The sequence below is a fragment of the Paroedura picta genome, chromosome 9 (assembly GCF_049243985.1).
Source record: "Paroedura picta isolate Pp20150507F chromosome 9, Ppicta_v3.0, whole genome shotgun sequence".
Taxonomy (NCBI): Eukaryota; Metazoa; Chordata; class Lepidosauria; order Squamata; family Gekkonidae; genus Paroedura; species Paroedura picta.
The window spans coordinates 49323894-49337299 of NC_135377.1; the positions used below are offsets into that span (position 1 = coordinate 49323894).

The 13406-nt window shown below is 43.5% G+C and overlaps 1 protein-coding gene across 1 annotated transcript in view; it reads left to right on the top strand.

Annotated features, from left to right (window-relative positions):
• The first annotated feature begins 312 nt into the window (after positions 1 to 312).
• The window catches only part of MTCL1 (microtubule crosslinking factor 1), a 95335-nt gene continuing 82241 nt past the window's right edge, over positions 313 to 13406 (top strand). The window contains 1 exon segment of the mRNA XM_077352750.1: positions 313 to 1547. Within this exon segment, the coding sequence (XP_077208865.1) occupies positions 549 to 1547 (999 nt within the window). The 5' untranslated portion in view covers positions 313 to 548.

A 13406-nucleotide genomic window follows, 5' to 3' on the forward strand; every position in this document is an offset into this window, starting at 1 on the left:
CAGCAGCGCTTGCCGTTCTCTCTATTTCAGGAGCTAAAGCGCGGAGGAAGGAGCCTGGGAAGGTTGGGAAGTGCGGAGGGGAGGGGGGAGAGCGAGGCTGGGGAGGAGAGACCGGTTCGCGAGATGAATGAATGATGATCTGCGAGCTACCGAAGCGAAGAGCGAGCCCAGAAGGCCGTTTCCTGCGTCGGGGGCGAGGGCAAAGCAGTGGATGGTGGAGCCGCCAACAGCCTTGAGCTGCATCGTGCTGATCGGGGGGGGGGGGGGTTGTCGCTGCTTTTTATTTCCCCTCCTTCGACTGGCGGCCGGGGGGGAGGGGGGTCGTGTTGTTGTTGTTGTTGTTGCTGACTCCGTCGGCCCCCGGGGAGAAAGTGTGAGCTGTGGGGCGAGGCAGCACCAGGAGTGATGAGAGAGCAAACGGGAACCCTGGAGGAAGCCGCTGTTGCTGCTGGGCTCGACCGGGAGGCTCCCCCCCGCTGTGACTCCTGCTGCGCCCGGGAAGGGCTCGGAGAGCTCCAAGCGCTCGCCCCTCCCCGGCAGCCGGGACCATGGAGACTTTGAACGGCGCCAGCCCCGCCGAGCCCCTCAAGCCGCCGCCGCCGCCGTCGCCGCAGAGTGCCCACCACTCGTTCGCCGAGAAGAAGCGGCTCCACCGAGCGCCCTCGCCCGCCAGACCCTTCCTGCGAGACCTGCACGGCCGCGCGTCCTCCGCCAAGCCCCCGCCCGTGCCTCCCAAATCGCCCAGCTTGCCGGGCAAGCCCCAGCACCCGCCGGGGGGAGCGCGCCCGCAGTCGCCGGGGCTCTTGGCCACTCAGAGCCGCCTCTCCCGGCGCAGCTGCACGCAGGGCGCCAAGGCGGCGGCGGCGGCGGCGGCCGGGCTGGCGGCTGCCTCGCCTGGCAAAGCGGGCAGCGCCAAAAGCGCCCTCTCGAGCAAGAAGGCGGCCCGGGCGCAGGAGCAGGCAGGCGGCAAGGCCAGCGGCAGGCAGCCCGGAGGCGAGCCAGGCCACCCGGCGGGCAAAGGCAGGAAAGCGAAGCGGGGTCCTCCCGTGGCCCAGGCGGCCTCCTTGGCCCCGGCTGCCGCGCTGACCAGCGGGCCCCCCGCCGCCAGGATCAGCCACACGGACAGCAGCTCCGACCTGTCCGACTGCCCCTCCGAGCCGCTCTCCGACGAGCAGAGATTGGCCCAGGCCGCCAGCAGCGACGCCGAGTCTGGCACCGGCTCCAGCGACCGCGAGCGGGAGCCGCCGCCTCCGCCTCCGCCTCCCCCGCCGGGGCCAGGCGGCGGCCCCCAACATGCTTCGCCCGCCGACGCGTCGGGCAAAGGGTCCGCGGCGGCCCCTGCCTCGCCGGCTGCCTTGGGGACGAGCCACGAGCCGCCGTCCGGGAGAGCCCTGGAGAAAACGCCCGCTAAAAGCGCCCCTCCGGCGGGCAGCCTGAGGCCGGGCGGCAAAGCCCCGCTGGATCCCCCCTGCGAGAGGCCGCTGGTGGACGAGGAGGAGCTGCTGAGGGAGATAGAAGAGCTGCGCTCCGAGAACGATTACCTCAAGGTAAGGGTGCGGGAGGGTGGGCCGGCCCTCCCCCGCGAGCCTGCGGAGAGCAGCGGGGGTAACTTTTCCGAACTCGGCGTCAACTCCTGTCTCCTCCCTCCACCTCTCCAGCCGTGAGAGTGGGACTGCAGAGTGTGGTGGGGCTGCTGGGGTCTTCAGGGTGGGAAAGTTTCGTGCCAGTTGAAGACCAGTGAAGGATGGTGGATGCCAAGTGTCCTGGTACAGGGGCCAAGTAGTTACTTGTGTGGAGAGAGAATGCACACCCACCCAAGAACCCTTGTCCAACCCACCATCTCTTCAGAGCAAAGAGTGTGGGAGTGGGTGGTCCCAGAAAGTCTGTGCTAAAGAAAGGCAAGTTGTGATAAATAGAGAAAAAAGTATTCGCAGTTGTAGAAAACTTTGATTTTTCTGAGTAGTATGTGGGTCTTTTTGCAGTGCACCTCTAAGAACACTTTTCTGGGAGTAATAGAAGTACAACAGGCACCCATGTTTTACATTCCGGAGAGAAATTTCTTTGGCGTTCTTCCTTATGTGTACTGCAGATTCATACAGTGGAAAGCAAGCACTTTAATCCTGCAAGAGAGAGACATTTGAAAATGCTTGTGTGAGCAAAGGATTGAAGGAAAGTGCCAGGCATAAGAATGAAAATGATGAAAGCGGCAGCTGATATTTGGATATTGTCAAAGGATGGGTTAGGTATGGTTAATATCCTCTGTCTCTCCAAGCATTCCTTTGGTGGCTCTTCTGCATAATAGCATGATCTCTAGCCCACTATGAAACACTGTCAAAATTGGGCTTAGATCTTTTGGAAAATATGATGCTAATGACAATTTGGAAGATTAAAAATCTGGAAGAGTTTATTTTATAGTATAAAGTTGATGGGAACAAACTTGGTCAGCTCATCCCTTGACATGCTTATCCAAGGGAGAATGCCATGGGCTCAATGAGACTGCCTGTTATGCATGCACAGTTTACTGAAGAGAATCCAAGCAGTCAAGCCTTTACATCTGACTTTGGATTTCTGTGCCAGCTGTAGGCACCATTCCCCCCCCTCCATATTCTGCAGATACAACCAAAAACCACATTTTCTTTCTTAATTGGAGTGGGGGAATGTCACTTATGATGTGTGGGGAGAGCACGCCAAAGGGTTTTTAAAAAGTCCTGCAGTCGCCCTGTTGCAGCTGCACAGTAGTGTCAAGTAAGTGCTTTCCATTCTGATCTTCCTAATTATGTTCCTTGAAGGAAAGGGAACACAAAGGAACACAAGCAACATTTTATAAGAACATCCGGAAATTGACCAAACTATGTATACACATATATACACACAAAGCCCCAGCTGAGCCCACAGGAGAGTTCTCTCCACAAGATAAGATCCCTGTAAATACTTTCCCCCTAGTGATCAAAGTTTTGTGATACTCATATCACTAAACTCATGTGACTTGTAAAAAAGTCTCAAAGTTTTATGTTGGAAAAAGTAAATATTGAAGAAGAGAGGAAAATGGCAGAAGGATCGGGGGGGGGGGGGATAGCGTCAGTGGAGGCCTCCAAGGGTTGGGAAAGGGCAGAGTGGGAATATGGGGTAATTGGTTTACTTTTTAATTACCTTTGCCTTGGGGAAACAGCAACTAGAAGGAAAGAAAATCAGTGCAGAATGAAAAAGAAAACTCAAAGGGCATGCACAGTGCAAGTGAGAGGAAATGCAAAACCAAAAATAAAAGTTGATGGATATGCAAGGGAAACCACCTGTGCATAAAAGGCCTAACTCGTTGGTATGCATGGAAGTAAAGTATGAACCATTATGTTGCAGTGCAGGTATAATGTATAATTTTTGGGATACTGAAGGGGCAATTTTATATATTGGGTATTTTTATTGTTTTAATTTTAAGCCACTATGAGGTTTCTTGTGTTGCAGTTATAAATAGGGGTGTGCAAAAAAATGTGTATGTGTGTTTGTGTGTGTTTAGGGATGTTTAGCCAGAAAAAATGGTATGTACCAATTTACTAGATATCAATATTGGTATTCGGATTCAGCAAGATTTGGGAAAACCTAATATTTCAGCTTAGATCTATTTAAATGCCTTGACCCTGCAAACAGCTGATCTGGTTATGAAAACTCTCTTGGCATAATGACGTATGGGGGTCTGCCAGAGCCTAGGTTGGACTGCTTCCCCCCCCCCCACACACACACACAGTCTGACAAACAGCTGATCTGCAGAGAGAAGCCTCTCCATGGATTAGTTGCATTGAGTGTGTGTGAGTTGGGGGGGGGGGGGTGGCGGTTCAAACTGCTTACCCCGAGCCTGACAAACAGTCTATCTGCAGGATCAACTGGGGTTGTGCCCGGGGGGGGGGGGGGGTGGTTCGAACCCTCCCTCTCCCCATAGAGCCCATTGACTGGCAGGCACAGATTTACATATAACAGTCCATATCATTTCCCTTTCTTTGGAAGGTGGGGAGGAAGCGAGAGGGAAAGTTTAAATGTCTGCAGGCGAAGCTGTTAATGTTTGCCAGCAGCCATTTCAGGGCTCTCATTTGCTTACCAGCCCATTTCTAAAGAGAGGAAAATAAAAAGGATAGCTAGATTGGCTTGGAGGCCATTCCAGGCTTTCAGAATACCGAATCACCCAAAACGGAAAGCCGGATCGATTCAGGTTTAGTGATTCAGCTTCCGGATCAAATGCGCAAATCATGGTTCTGCTTAGGAGATGTTAAAAAAGCCAAATAAGTATTGATCCAGAGTGTTTTGACTTGGCTAAGTCAAAACACATACAAATATGTGTTGTTAAACATATTTATAAATGATTTGGATGAGAGATTAGAGGGGATACTTATTAAATTTGCAGATGATACTAAACTGGGCGGGGTATCAAACACAACAGAAGACAGAATCAGAATACAGGATGATCTTGATAGGCTTGAGAAATGGGCTAAACTGAATAAAATGAAGTTCAATACGGACAAATATAAAGTTCTGCATTTATGTAGGAAAAACCAAAAACCAATGGAATGAAATTAATTCAAAAGAAATTCCGTCTAAGCACCAGGAAGAAGTTCTTGATGGTTAGAACAGTTTCTCAGTGGAACAGGCTTCCTTGGGAGGTGGTAGTTTCTCCATCTTGGAGATTTTTAAACAGAGGCTGAATAGCCATCTGACAGAGAGGATGATTCTGTGAAGGCTCAAGGGAGTGGAAGGTTACAGTGGATGAGCTATAGGGTTGGGAGTGTCCTGCATAGTGCAGGGGGCTGGACTAGATGACCCAGGAGACCCCTTCCAACTCTATTATTCTGTGGTTCTATGATTCTCATATATAAATAAATATTAACACAATTTAACTTTTAAAAAAGTTTACTTTGGCTGTTTCTTAAAAGTTTTTTACTCCAGTACTGGACCTTGGAACTCGTTCCTAATCTCATTTCTTTAAAAGTAAGCCATGTCAACTTCAGTGGAACTTAAGTTCAAATGATCAAAATTTGGGACTGAATACTCTCCAAATATTATTTATTTACATTTTTATGCTGCTTAAATTCATTAAAACTTGTTAAAGACATGTGACCACCTATTAAAAGTGTATCGATGTTTGACCTGTGAGTGGTTCAAAGAACTCCCACAAAGCAGCACTGCAAATAGGACAGAATATTCATTGCTTAGTTCTCTACAAAAGCCTGAGTTATGCAGGCTCCACTGTTACAACACTAGCATACTAAAACATCTTTTAAGATGGAAGAAAGCTTCATTCCAGTGGAATATTTAAATTGTCTCTTATGATTTCTGTGGCTGTTGTTGAGTAAAACCCTCTACTCATCTCTGTATGCTCAAGTTTTTATTAATTCTTTGTAGCAAAAACAAATGATACACACTGAATAATAAAAGATGCTGTGTTATTATGAACAATATAAGGAGGCAAGATTGAACAGCTGGTATTGATGCTCTGTATTAGTTGCATATAAAATACTATTTGTCCATGAGAAACATGGCAGGTAAAAGATTACACATGAATATCTAAAGGCCTTTCTCAGTACGTTGAGCGGCAGGCAGAAATTAAGTTATAAGCAAAACATCCATTGATAAATTTATGCAGCCGTTGAAAACACAAGAGCTCTACCAGAAAGCAGTTCTGCATGTATAAGCATTCAAAAGTATTGGCCTCAACTGCACTTGAACTTTTGCACAGGGTTTTTTTTTTATTCGTTTTCATTAGTAGCAGTGTGAGATATGTTGGGGTGAGGGTGGGCAACAGGTGTTCTGGAGTTTGCATTTATACACATACCCCCCTTTTAAAAGTAGGCTAGGTGTATGCAGATCAAAGTTATTTTTTTAAAGAATACAAAGACTTTAAATACTTCATGTATTTATGTGTTCAGACACATGTGAAGCCTAGTTTTGTATGTTTTTGCCATTATTTGGGGGGTGATTATTCATGGAGCTACTTTACAGGAGAGCTTCCAAATAATAATAGTAGTTTAAATTAGGGAATTTTAAAAGAATTGTAAAATAGTGTACGCATGGAGCCTGTGCAGCATCACAATTTGATTGCCATATCACAAACCATTTCTAGTTGTTAATTGGACAGCCCTAGCAACAAATGCATTCGGGTGAGATATATAGCATTTTCACAGGTGCTAAATATTGCAGCTTGAGTGCTGGCTGTGAATAATAAATGAGGCTGTGAATAATAAATAGGAACCAAAACTGCATTTATTGCACAATATCTGATTGTGTGGGAAGGCCCTTGGAAAGGTATGTGAGAAGAAGTTCAGGGATAGGAAACAGGATGAGAGAAGATTAAATACTGGACTAAACTAAGTGAATATTGCATCTGTGTGCCTAATTATATTCTGGTCGCCAATGTGTTTAACCTTATGTCTTAGGGATGCAAGCCTCCTGTGGACCTGGGGATCCCCCCAAATTACAACTTATCTCCAGGCAACAGAGATATGGGAACAGCTGTCATTTCATGTGACAAATGAACTGTCACCACATTCTGAGTGTGTGGCACAAGGAATTTCACACAGTCTAAGCCAGGGGTAGTCAAACTGCGGCCCTCCAGATGTCCATGGACTACAGTTCCCAGGAGCCCCTGCCAGCGAATGCTGGCAGGGGCTCCTGGGAATTGTAGTCCATGGACATCTGGAGGGCCACAGTTTGACTACCCCTGCTCTAAATTATCAGCAGTATCGAGCAGGAAATTGACAATTTCAGTTCAGTTTTTAGAATTTGTACAGTATTTACAAGCATTTGACACAAACCATTTAAGATACTCAAGATGAGTATATTGCAGATCAAACATGGTAGGGGAACTGAGAAAGATTGGTCTACTGGCACCTAGTGAGCTCATGCCATAGATGAGGCTCAATCTGGGGACTTTTTAAATCCATAACTCCATCTAACCCCTGCACTGTGCCGGATCTTGTGTAGGAACCGCATAGTTTCCTACAGATAAATGTTTGGACTTAATATGAAGAAACAAAACTATTTCAGATGTATTTGTATGTACAATCATACAGAGTCTCATACACAGCTCACTCCTTCATTGATGTTCACTTGGAAGTCAGTCTTGATTAGTTAAATAGGATTTACTTCAAGTAAACATGCTTAGGGTTGCAGAGAAGGTCTGACATGTGCTTTTCAAGTTCTGTTCACCCCACTACTGATACAGCACTCATTTAAAGCTTTCTCTCTACTCATCCCTTTCTCAAGATTAAACTAATATTTCCTTGAATAGCAGCTTATTCCCAGATTGTTTTTAAAGTCTTTTAATGGGTTTTTTAATGGGGATTAAATAGTCTTATCCCTATTGTGATCTGCCACGAGCCTACGGGGAGTGGCGGGAAATAAATCTAACTAATATCAAGGATAAGAATAAAAATAATAATAATAATACTGTTGCAACATAGCAAACTGCATATTGAGCAATAATATCTCAATATGCAGAATTTACTATCAAGCCATTAAGGACTGTTATGAATTAAAACTAATCCATAGCAGGACTTCTGGCTTGGCTGAGATTCTTGCTTCTAAGTTTGTGGCCTTGATATGAAGAAAATACAGCAGTGAGGAACAACTAATAAGAGTAATTAAAACAAACAGTTTGTTTTGGCTTGCTGAGTTAAAAGTAGCTTTCCCCCTCTCCAAATCTGAAGTGTGGAAACTTTTGCATATATGTATATTCATACTATACCAAAACACATTAATACTTAAATATTTTAAGCAGACTCAAAAAAAAGCAAGAACAGACACAACAAAAATGTTATTGGTACCAACCTAGCGTCAAATAATATTTAGCTTACATTAATCATTCCATCCATCTATCATGTCACCTCACTATTCAGATTGCGAATGGGTTTTTATGTGCTAGAACTTATAGGGATTTGTATTTACTGTATCATCTTTTGGCACAGGAGTAAGGCCTCATTCAGAAGATCTGTAAATAAGAGAAACTAAGCTGATGGAGCAACCACAGATAGTATGCCATTTGATTTGCCTTATGAATATCATATTTTGGGTATAAGATTAACAAACAGTTACTTCCCTAGGGTTTGGTGAATATTATAATGGGGCCAAAATGATTTGAATGTAGGTAAATCATGAGGACTGGAGAGAAGGTTCTTCATAATAGTAAGGATAGAACTTGAGGTGGTTATTTATAGATGGGACATGGCACTGTATCCCTGGGAGTCACTTTGATGGAGACATCTATATTTGTTTGTTGTGTTAACTAAGGCTGTAGAAAGCTGAAATCAACCCCACCTTCCATTACCACATTCCATTGCTTAAAATTGCCATCTTTACAGTCCAGTTCACTTCTAGTAGTGGAGCAAGGCTAGGAGTGCTTCGAGTAAGGGAAAATGGCAAGGAAAGGTTATTGGCAGGGCAGCATTATTTTCAACCAATCATTCATTTTATTGGAAAAAAAATTAGACCTCACACACCTGATTTTAGACGGGATTTGGAGAAACACATGAAGAACAAATGTCACATTTAATTGACCCATGTTCAGTTTGCCAAAAATGGCAGTCAGGCTACTGTAGCCAGTGCAGGATTTGTTCTTAAGTACACTTCTGGGACACTTTGACACAGAACAAGCTCTCAGCTGTACAGCAAAATATCTGGAGTATAAGTGGCATGCAGATAGAATTGTGATTGGGTTTTCTAACATTTCATGATAAGAATGAGGGGCATGAGGGAAGGATAAATGGTTGGGGAAATGAAACACAATTGGGTGTGCATGTGTAGCATCCTGACCTTCCTTCAACCTACCCATGTTTATTTAAAGGTATACACAGAAATTAAATGTGTACAGGGTTCTTGCAAGACCATCAGAAACCATAGAAAAGTAGGGTTCCCTTTCTCATGTACTGCTCTACATGTGTATTCTATTTATTCATATCTTCAAATGAATTTGCAGCGCTTTGGGGTAGACTCTGTCAAGTGTTTTTCCATTACTCCTGATGTGCATTCACTCTACCTTGTCATCTGGAAAGGGTATCTTGCTATAGTAAGCATAAACATTGGCATTGGACCATTGGCAGTTCCAGACCTCAGTGTGATGCCAGATGCTTGTTGAAAAATATTTTTGTAAAACAGAAAGTTGTAGTGGGAAAACATATTTATCTAGTACAGTGCAATATCTGTGCAGATTGAATAGCTGATGTTCATCTCAGATGCCTCAACTCTAAATTTATTCACAATTAAAGCCAAATCCAGGCAAGAACTCCATGACAAATAACCTAGTCTAAAACTACTGAAATTATTCATTGATTTATTGTATATATCATAGGATTTCTGCAGGACAAGAATGAGCAAATTGCTGGGATGAACTTTTTAAAAAGATATATTGGATGTTAGCAAAGCTGGGGGAGCTCTTAGTTTATATCTAATAATGGAAATGAGGTTTCATCTAACCTTAGGTATCAAAACGCTGAGTTAGTCAGCTGCGAGAACGAAAGATGACTTTGGTGAACAATGGCTATGGGTCCAAGTGTCTCATTAGCCACAGTTGTGGCTCTGCTGAAACGTTGCATTGTCCAGGGGAACTAGAGACCATTGTTTGTATAATGTAACAAACAGTGAATTCCATCTGTAGCTCTCAATAGATCATATTAATTATCATTGGGCAGATGACTGCTCCAGCTGTTTAAAACTGTGTACAATTTGGAAACACATGGACACTGTAATAGGCCTGCTTGCTTGTTTATATTAGAATACATAGTCTTACAGAGTGTTTCATTGTACATAAACAGTATTACAGTATAAACAAATATTTATCTAATCATTTTTTGTACCTGTAACACTTCATGATTCTGCATTGAGCAGAGATTGAACTAGATAGCCTGTAAGGCCCCTTCCAATTCTGTGATTCTATGATATGATGTCTATCTTTTGAGAATAACTGTAAATTGGCTTGTAATATAATAATAAAGGATTTAGGATTTTCCAAATGGAGCAGAATCATTAGAATGATTTACATGGCATGTATGTGTGGTTTTTTAAAGTTCTTCTCTGGCTCGATGTTAGACTAACTCTGTAAAATCACTTAAGTAGCAGAAATGAACAGGGTCTTCTGCAGCAAAATAGACTTATATTTTAACAATGTTTTTCAACGCCCAACTTGAGTATTTTAAAGGGGTTTTTTTGAAGGATCATAAGCTGAGCTCATCTCAAGGAACTGCTGCAGTGTCTTCCTCACAGCCCTGAGTTCCGAACTGAGCTGGGCATGGGAAGGAGAAGGAAAGTACCTTTCCACCAGCAAAAGTGCTTTTCCACAGGTCAAACCAAAGATGTCTGTCATGGTTGAGGCCAGGGCAACTCCCAGCGCTGTCAGCTGTGGATCTCTAGCTGAAACCAACCAAGTCCCTCGCTCCCAGATAGAAATAGACCTTTTTTTGGATGGGTGGGTTATATATTATTATCCGCCATCGTGATATTGTGTTTTAATTACATTTTAATGGGTTTTTATGGGATTTTATTGTTCTTATGAATCTTTGTAAACCGCTTTTGATAGTTTTGAGAGCGGTGGTATATAAATATAAAGATAAATAGTTAGAAGCCAGATATGGAAGGGAACAGAGAATGGGTATTGGGCTAATAGGAACCTGTTTCATGCAGTAAGCACATTAGTATGAGATGGTCACTCACGTCAGTCTTCTCTCAGTTTGTATGGGTTAAGCTTTGTAAGATCTAACTTGTAATGTGTGTCTTGGATTGACCGTTTACGCACTGGAGGTTTCATGCTTGGCTGCAGACTGGAGTTTTAGTCGTGGCAGGTTGCCCCACCTCTTCCTGCACCCACACAGGGGAGCATTTGGCCCAATGTGCCTCATCTGCCCCCGATTTGTGCTTGATTTGAGATCCTTTAGTGGTCTTGGTGTCATAGACACCATACTCTGTGAAGCTTGCTTGTGAGTGAAATGTTGCTAATGACAGCATTTCCAAACATAGGTCCCCCAAAGTTAGAGCTTTACTGTAAGAACATAAATACAAGTGATCTGTTTTCATTTTCTGTTTGTTTGCAGTGATGCTGAGCAACCACATGCACCTATTGCCAGAGTTAAAAATTCTTCCTGTCTATAACAAGTCCTCATTAGAGTTACTGTAGGAGTCCATATTTGTTGCCACTGATTTAGCATTAAAGTGAGGTCATCAGATATTGCTTTCTTAACTGCCATACAAAAGCTATGGTAATGGACCTCCTGCCAGAGGCCTTGTGACTGAGGGAGCATATAAATTATTCTTCCAGATTACCAGAACACAGAGCCAGAACTGTAGATAAAAGGAATGTAGAAGGTTAGAGTTCCTGGCTTTGGTTTCTTTGAGGCTCAGCTGTTATGGAAATAGACATGCAAACAAGCAGAGAAAAAGTAGTCTGGAGATGTAGATGTATTGTCCATAAAAGACTAGATACTGTAGAAGAGAGTTAACACCCCTCAGAAGGAAGGCCCCTGGGCTGTGAATTATAATGACATTCTCAAAAAAATGAGATGGAAAGATACCAATCTGTATTTATACCTTGCTAATAGCTGTTATTGTATGCCATATGCACTCTTTAAAAGTATATTCCTCAGGGCTATTTATTTCTGGTCAAACAGAAATGTGCCTCTTTTTAGGGATAGGGTGTGTCTTACAAGGAACTGTCCTGCCTGCAGCTTGACTGAGTTGGGTGTGAAATTTAGGATTAAATGAATGTTTCTGCAAGTGTGGCATATTTCTAAATACAGTTGTTTTTCCTCTCTGGCAGTCCAGTTAACCCTTCATTTTCATTTATGCCATTCTTTTTCAGTTATGCAAATAATATGACTAATTCTTATCCACATATTGCATTAATGTGGGGTTGTGGATTTTTAAAATTATTATTATTATATTTATTGTCCACCACTATCAGCAAAGCCGTCTCGCATCATATCACACAATCGTAAAACACCACATAAAAGTAATAAAATATCATTAATCCCCACATTAAAAATATCTCTCCATTCAGATAGCTCCCTCTCGGATAGCTCACTTTCAGTACAAGTTGTTTGCCCTGTCACTGGTTTTGGTGATGGGTTTTTTTGGGGGTGTATCTGTTGAGTTTGGCCACCTCATGAGAAGGAAGGACTCCCTGGAGAAGAGCCTAATGCTGGGAGAGATTGAGGGCAAAAGAAGAAGGGGACGACAGAGAATGAGGTGGCTGGATGGAGTCACTAAAGCAGTCAGGGTGAACTTAAATGGACTCTGGGGAATGGTAGAGGACAGGAAGGCCTGGAGGATCATTGTCCATGGGGTCGCGATGGGTCGGACATGACTTCACACCTAACAACAACTATTGAGTTCCAAAGTGCTTTTTGCTGTGGACACTGATCCAGCTTTAGCATTCTCTGTCTGTATGCCTGTTTCTTCAACACACATGCACATGTGGTGGCACTGCATAGTGATCAATAGCAGCAATGTTATTTACTCAAAATCAGCTGTATTTATTCTTAATTTGAGGGGATGCTTCTGTGTTTCCCCCATATGTGTGATTGGGAAAGAAATTTAATTGAAGAAGATCCTTACCCATTTCACTGATATATGCATATATTGTCCTGCATATTTTAAAAGACTCTAGTAATCAAAACTGCTAGAGCCTCTTGTGGCGCAGAGTGGTAAGGCAGCCGTCTGAAAGCTTTGCCCATAAGGCTGGGAGTTCAATCCCAGCAGCCAGCTCAAGGTTGACTCAGCCTTCTATCCTTCCGAGGTCGGTAAAATGAGTACCCAGCTTGCTGCTGGGGGGTAAACGGTCATGACTGGGGAAGGCACTGGCAAACCACCCCGTATTGAGTCTGCCATGAAAACGCTAGAGGGCGTCACCCCAAGGGTCAGACATGACTCGGTGCTTGCACAGGGGATACCTTTACCTTTACCTTTAATCAAAACTGCTAGGTAATTCTGCTATAAGAAAAATGCATTACTCTATCCAAGAAGCAAGTTAATTGCAATATTGAAGACACAACAGTCTTTGCTGCAAGTTTTTAAGACAGAACATTTATATTTCTTTCTCCATGGCTGTATTTCTTTTTAAATATAGTATTAGGTTAATAACAGAGTAGTTGCAGACCCCCCGGCTGCCACCCTGAAGGTTAATCACCTGTGCATCAAGACTGAAGTATAAATGTTTATTACAAGAGATTCCTTTATACACAGAATAGATTGACGAGAATGGTAGAGTTTACAGAGAATTGTAATCTCTTTCTGCTGCAGAAGTAATTGAATTTATTGTATTATAGAATAAATTAAAATACAATTTGAGACCTGATTTCTTAGAAAGCATCATTAGCATAGTTTTGAGCTGGCAGCCTGGAAGATAAAAAGAGAATTGCAGCCTGATTTTGTTCCCTTTTTTA